Source organism: Ascidiella aspersa, chromosome 7 (assembly GCF_963924565.1).
Source record: "Ascidiella aspersa chromosome 7, kaAscAspe10.2, whole genome shotgun sequence".
In the NCBI taxonomy this organism is placed as follows: Eukaryota; Metazoa; Chordata; class Ascidiacea; order Phlebobranchia; family Ascidiidae; genus Ascidiella; species Ascidiella aspersa.
The window spans coordinates 8,113,292-8,119,843 of record NC_139453.1 but is presented as its reverse complement, the minus strand read 5'-3'; the positions used below and the strand labels follow the sequence as shown (position 1 = coordinate 8,119,843).

Genomic DNA, 6,552 nt, shown 5'->3' with positions numbered 1-6,552 from the left:
TCGCACCCTAACCCAAATATTGTGCGTTGATTTAATCATTGTGGTAGGATTCTAGACCAGCGCCAGTAAACCTGCTAAAGTTATAAACTCGAAACGGAACCAACTAGCTATACTCGTAAACTGCTCAGTATGCAAATTAGCTAAAGAGTTACTCGAGGAGGAGGAGATTTCAAAGGGGTGCCTGTCTGTCAAAACGCAGGAAACCAAGGTTGGCGAGTTTTGTTGATTTGAAAGCGCCAAACAAAAGCGAACCAACGTGTGTGCGATCAGTTTCCAAGCGTCGCTTTCCACCCGTGACGGTCAACACTGGCGAACTTCACTCGGACCGAGAACGCTTAAGGGATTTTAATGTTGAACTTCGCTGCAACGCGTTCAACCGTTGTTGCTTTAGTCTGGAAGCAGTCGGTTTGAAAACGCGGATTTCGTATTCTGGCTGTTTTTTTGACGATAATGTACAACAGAAAACATTGATTGGAATCATTTTTATTGCCGTTGCGTTTCAAGACCTTTTAAGTATTTATAAAGCTTCAATCATTACAAACAATATTTTATTACTAAAAAATATGTAACATATTTAACTTTACGCAACGCTGGTTTTGGTCTTTGCATGGATTCACCTGACTGAACTCCATTAAACATTTCACTTTGATTCAGCAGAAAATTTTCATATAAATTGCGGAATTTATACAGTCCTCTACCCTAAAAAATGGCATCTGCAAACGCAGGGGGCAGTGTGTCCGTTAAACTTCATCCCTTGGTCATCATGAACATTTCAGATCATTGGACGCGGGTGCGAGCTTTGGAAGGCAGCAGCAAAGCAGGTAAATATAATGCACACGAACTGAAATAACACTAACATGTAACTAATAACTGTAATTTCAAACCGCTTGACCTTTTTGGCTTCGCAATTCAATATCAAGCTGCATTACAGATCCGTGCATAGAATACCGATTTAACTATATAATTTTTTTTGAATTATTAAATTTTCCCAAAGTAGGACCTAACAAGACTTCAAACAACCTGAAAAACAGAGTCATGATTTATTAGATTTTTATAGAAACACTGTAGGAGAGCATTTATTATTCATTCATATATTTCACAGTTTATGGTGCTCTCATTGGTAAACAGAATGGCAGGGCTTTGGAAGTTCTCAACTCTTTTGGTTTAAAGTGCTTCGAAGTTGAAGGAGATGTCATTGTTAATCAGAGCTATTATCTTACTAAAGAGGAACAATGTAATTTGTTTTTGGATTGAATACTTTTTTTGCATTTCTTTAAATGTTAAGTTAACCTAAACCAAAATACAATGATATTAACTTAATAATGTCATTTTTACTATGAAAAAGAATGTTTTTTTTTTTTTGGAAAATAACAATATTTAATCATGTCTGTGCTTAATGACAACATGTTGGGTATTTTTATGTATCAGAGATCAAAGGTCTTTTTTATATATTTTTACCACATAAAATTATATTTTTTTTATATAAAGATTTCGTAATTTTTACAGTCAAACAAGTTTTCAAGGATCTAGACCTGCTTGGCTGGTACACAACAGGGGATGCCCCCAATGACCAGGATGTGAAAGTGCACAAGCAAATATGCGGAATCATTGAGAGTCCAATCTTTCTCAAACTCAACCCTGCCGCAACATCTACAGATGTAAGTGGATTACCCTGCTGCTAAGCACAATTAACGTTTGTTTTAAATTATTTAGTAAACAAGCTTCAATTTTTTTTTTTTTTTTAAAAGAGAGTTTCATAAATGACTAGTAATATAAGTAGCCTAATATAACTAGTCATGGGGGTACGTGAACTAGTTTTAGGGGGTCCATAAAGGCTCATTGTATTCTTAGTGAATAATTTAAAATAGAATGTATCTTTTTAAAAAGGCAACAAAAAACACTTAACTATCTCCTTGAGTGTATTACGACTCGATTTAGGTTAATATTAGCACATAAGAACAGCCGGAACGGGAGGTTTTTTAAGTCTTCTTGTAATATGATGTCATCTATGAGAAAAACATGAGGTCTATGCAACCAACAAAATTCCAGTGTCCGCGTTACAAAAGTTTAACAGTCCCTGAACTAGCAGTATGTTGTTAGCCAGTTTTTGATTTGTTAAAAAAAGTTTTTGTTTCTTGTACTATAGTACTTTATAAATAACATTAAATTTTTTTTTCAGCTTCCTTTGACTGTCTATGAGTCAGTCATTGATGTGGCAGATGGCAATGCAGTCACCAGATTGGTCAATTTAAATTACACCCTCGCAACTGAAGAAGCAGAAAGAATAGGGGTGGATCACATCGCCAAGGTATCCAGCGCAGATACTGGGACCGAATCAACAGGTATTGCCAATCTTACATTAAATCAAGGACATGTTAAAAACATATTTATCTTGAATACCAATATCAATGACTGCTAGACATTGTTATTTTAGATATGTTTTAAAATATAAAACCGACTTTTTTGAGCACTGGTTTGCCCCCCAGGGACAAATCAGTCAATTTGTTTATAAGTCAGTCAGTGGCCACTAGAAAAACTAGTCTGCGGTTAGATTAGAAACTCACAACCTTGGCTATTTGGGTGGTAGCTTCATAGAGTTGCAAGTCGAGAAAAACAATGAATCATTGCCTGCTGCATCCAAATCGTACTGAGACAACTCATTTCGTTTAAAATCAATCATCCTTAATATTAACATGTCTATTAGTTTAGCTTGATAATAAATTGCAAAGCCAAAAAGTCTTGGTTAAGACGTTTTAATACGAATCTGTATCATCTTCATTTAATGTGACTTAAGTTAAAGTAAATCAAAGCATCACTTATAAAAGGTGGGACACAACATTATTCTGAGTTTATGATGTCGATCTACTCAACATTTTTGGCTTTGCAATTTATTATCAGGCTACATTACAGAGACGTATGTAATGCACCCAATTATTTAAATTTTTTAACTCTTTTTCCAACATGGAAACTATTGGGTCGAAAACATCTACGAGAATTACCAGACATTAATATGACCCCTTCTGAAATTGCCATTTATTCAGCTTCTGAGCACCTTAACGGACAGCACAGCGCGATTTCTATGCTGCACGCTCGAATCCAGTTAATTCTCGAGTACGTGAAAGCCGTCAAAGAAGGTGAACTACCCCAAAACCACGAGATAATGCGAGCTGCCCACGCGTTATGCAGACGCTTGCCCGTTCTTGGATCCGAGTACTTGACCCAAGACCTCCAAGATGTAAGTGGATTGGGTTTCTTGTTTTGTAGGGTTTGTAAAAAAAATGTTTTTTGTTTTACTATGCGATAACTCAAGTTAAATGGCTCGTCTTTTTTTTTTACCAGTGGTAGAAATAATTTTTTTACCGGGACGTATGAAAACTTCCAAATATGACGTCATAAAGTTACGTCATAACAGAACGTCTAAATAGGTAGCGTTAAGAATCCGGACATTCGATGCAGTGCACAAATATGCAACTAAAAACTTTATTTAAATACCGTTTAAAAATAGAACCCTTTTTTACCGACGTAAAGTAACTAAAAGAAATTTCCGGCGTTCAGATCTATAAGATTGTAACGGCTTACTTTCATCATTGATTTGAACATACTTCCATAACGATTGCGCGTAAGTTTTAAACTAAATTTCTCTACGAAGCTTGTACATTTTTCTATACTTTAAAATGGCGTTTAGTCTTCAAAATCTTGCACCAAAATACAAAATGGCAAAAACCAAACGATGTTTAAATTTCAGAGCATAATGGTTGGAGGTTGTAACAGATAAGAATATCAAAACCAATACAAAAGTAGGAATCATTTTGAACGTTTCGAATAACTGTTTATTCATTTTCAAAATAGTGAAAGATTATAAGACTGTATGACTATGTCAAAATGATACCTAATTCTGTATGGGCTTCGATATTTAAATTGCAGTTCAGTTAAAATAAATGTAACTTTTTCGTCCAACTTATTTTAAAGGTATTTTAAACCTTCCCTTTTTGCGCAGCAATACAGTGACGTCACGTTGATGACGTACCTCGGCGTAATGAGCAAGGGAAGTCAGACGATGAACCAGTTTATTTCCAAGTTCAACGTGCTTTTTGACCGCCAGGGGGCGGGCAGGAGGATGCGCGGGCTTTTCTTGTGATTTCTATTTTTTACGTTTTTTCTTTTTTCGACGCGAAATAAACGCAATACATACACATGAAGTTTTACTCAATTACGCCTAGTAGTTTTATTGTTATTCTTTATGAAGGCAAGGCGAAACTAAAAGTGCCATTAGAATATTAAAAATACACCTTTTTTTGTAAGTTTATTTGACGATATTAACTTTCCAACATAGAGTTGTTTATTTGAAATACAAAATAACTCCACTGCATGCGCACCTATGTAGAGCAGCGGTTCCCAAACTGGTGTCCGCGGACCAATTGGGGTCCTTACAGCTGTTTGAGAGGGTCCGCAATACGAATTGAATTGTTCTTTAAGTTTTTCAACATTAGCCTTTAGCGAATGTTTTTAAACATTAGTATTAGTCTATGTTGTAAACATTGTCTTTCACCAATCTTAGTCTTTAGTTATGCTTTATTATTCGATAATAAAGCGTGTTTTTTTGTCTCTGGTGACATCATAAAGCATCTATTCTGCTGTACTATCAGCGACTCGTTCGCATTAGTAAGAAAGTTGTGACTGCACTAGTGTACTACAAGAAACATGGCTCAACTGACCCTTAATTTTTATAGGGCCGCGAAATATCAATATTATCGCAAAGGGTCCACCAGGCAATTTTTTTCGAAAAGTTTGGCAACCGCTGATGTAGAGATATGTTTCACACACTTTAAAGTTAAACCTAAAGCAAATAACTGTTTAGCGGCTTGCTTGATAAACTAAGTCTTACAAAATACTATGTGTGATGTCAAACGATTCGGCGCTGTTTAAAGTTGAAATAAATTCTGTACCCCAAGCCCCTCTGTATTTTATATGAGAATGTAGTGCTTAATGAATATTTGTTTTATAAAATGACGACTCATTGTTTGTTTACTTCTGTTTTTAATCTTAAATGCCCCAGGACAGGGGTTGGTAACGTACATTCCGCGGGATCCGGCCCGCCACCTCTTTTGCAAACTGAGCAGGAGGCTGTTCCCCATATTTTTTGTCAATTGAAACTTCGTAAATGTATTTTCGTGCGATTCTTGTTTATACATCTAGTATATATTTGGATTTTAAAGGAATCTTTTCGAACATAATCTCAAACTAACAGCAAAGAAAGTTTCAACAATTTGTTATATTAGAAATCTGAATGCATTGCCTATACTATTTCTTGCGTCTTTCAAATATCAACATAGGCCTACCATCGAGAGTTTAACGGCCCTATTCAAAGTATACCGTAAACTGGATTAACGCCTTCAGGTCATGGATGACGCTGTGCCGACTCGAATTTCAAACCAAACAAACGCATGTTTCCTTTAAATATTAGCTAATAAGACCATTTTTACATACAAAGTCCTAGGTCTGTCCCTCCTTAACAGTTGTCAATGCTTAAAACTGCACGTTTTAACAAAAGTGTCAGTTAAATTCTAGTTCGGTTGGCCGGGACCTTCTCAATATGGGTCAGGCCAAATCGATAGGCAAGTTGTTGGTTTACATGTAATATTTGTTATTTGATTCAGTTAAGTCAATTAGCTTAAAAGATCTAAATCAACGTATATTTTGAAAACCGAGACCTAAAGCCAGTGGATTGTTTGTCCGAAAACACAATGTAGTTGGCGTTAAGCGGTACATTGAGGCAACTTGACGAAGCAAGACTAGCCTATAGATCAGCGTTTCTCAACCGGTGCGCCGCGAGCAATAGTAAAAAACATATCGAAATAAGTAAATTAATCGGAATAAGACTTTAATGGACAAAATAACGTTTTTAGTCTCAAAGGCTGAAAGCCCCTTTAAAGATATGCAACTATAAAACCCATATAATAAAAAAATGCAGGTAATTCAAGAGAAATATCGGTAAACCTCAAAAACTTCGCGCTCGCTTCGCTCGTGAGGTGCGCCGCCACGTTTTCATACGTCTCTATAGGTGCGCCCCCAAGTATAAAAGGTTAAGAAACACTGCTATAGATGTACCGATTTAACAAGCACATTAATCCCACGTCTGTAAACAATGCTATGTACGTCCTTTTAGAATTAGATTATCACCCTTGATCTAATAGCAATGATCTTGCTACAATTACGCCCTTTAAAGAAGCGTTGGTTGAACCGCAGTCAACTCCGGTGTCAATCAAAACGCGACCTGTATTTATAACGTCAAGCGCGTAGGCTTGGCGGATCTGTTTGTGGCCGAATCGAAGCAGTAAAAGTGCCAAGGTACATAACTTACGGTACAGAGCGGTGCTAGATTACTAAAACCAGGTTGTGAATCGCTTGATCACCCGTCTAGTTGATTTTACAACCGGACGCCGTAAAACCTTTCTTTTTCTGTGGTCATGGTCATTTCAAATCGAGCTGTAGCGATACGTACGCTCAATTGCAGACCGCTATTGGATGGCTTACTATACCAAAAATTCGAAT

The 6,552-nt window shown here is 36.5% G+C and overlaps 1 protein-coding gene across 1 annotated transcript; it reads left to right on the top strand.

Annotated features, from left to right (window-relative positions):
* The first annotated feature begins 616 nt into the window (after positions 1–616).
* On the top strand, positions 617–4,193 carry LOC146137553 (COP9 signalosome complex subunit 6-like). The gene is made up of 6 exons (XM_083393655.1): positions 617–821; positions 1,103–1,234; positions 1,507–1,658; positions 2,180–2,342; positions 3,042–3,235; positions 3,998–4,193. Exons 1-6 carry the CDS (start codon positions 707–709, stop codon positions 4,136–4,138), a joined length of 897 nt encoding a protein of 298 aa, XP_083249781.1. The 5' UTR covers positions 617–706; the 3' UTR covers positions 4,139–4,193.
* Positions 4,194–6,552: the final 2,359 nt, after the last annotated feature.

What these genes read in the sequence shown, in the direction of transcription:
- LOC146137553 (XM_083393655.1), top strand. Translation starts at nt 707, where the DNA reads ATGGCATCTGCAAACGCAGGGGGCAGTGTGTCCGTTAAACTTCATCCC. An exon ending in TCTTACTAAAGAGGAACAAT is followed by an intron (nt 1,235 to 1,506) that starts GTAATTTGTTTT and finishes TAATTTTTACAG; the next exon opens with TCAAACAAGTTTTCAAGGAT. An exon ending in TGACCCAAGACCTCCAAGAT is followed by an intron (nt 3,236 to 3,997) that starts GTAAGTGGATTG and finishes CTTTTTGCGCAG; the next exon opens with CAATACAGTGACGTCACGTT.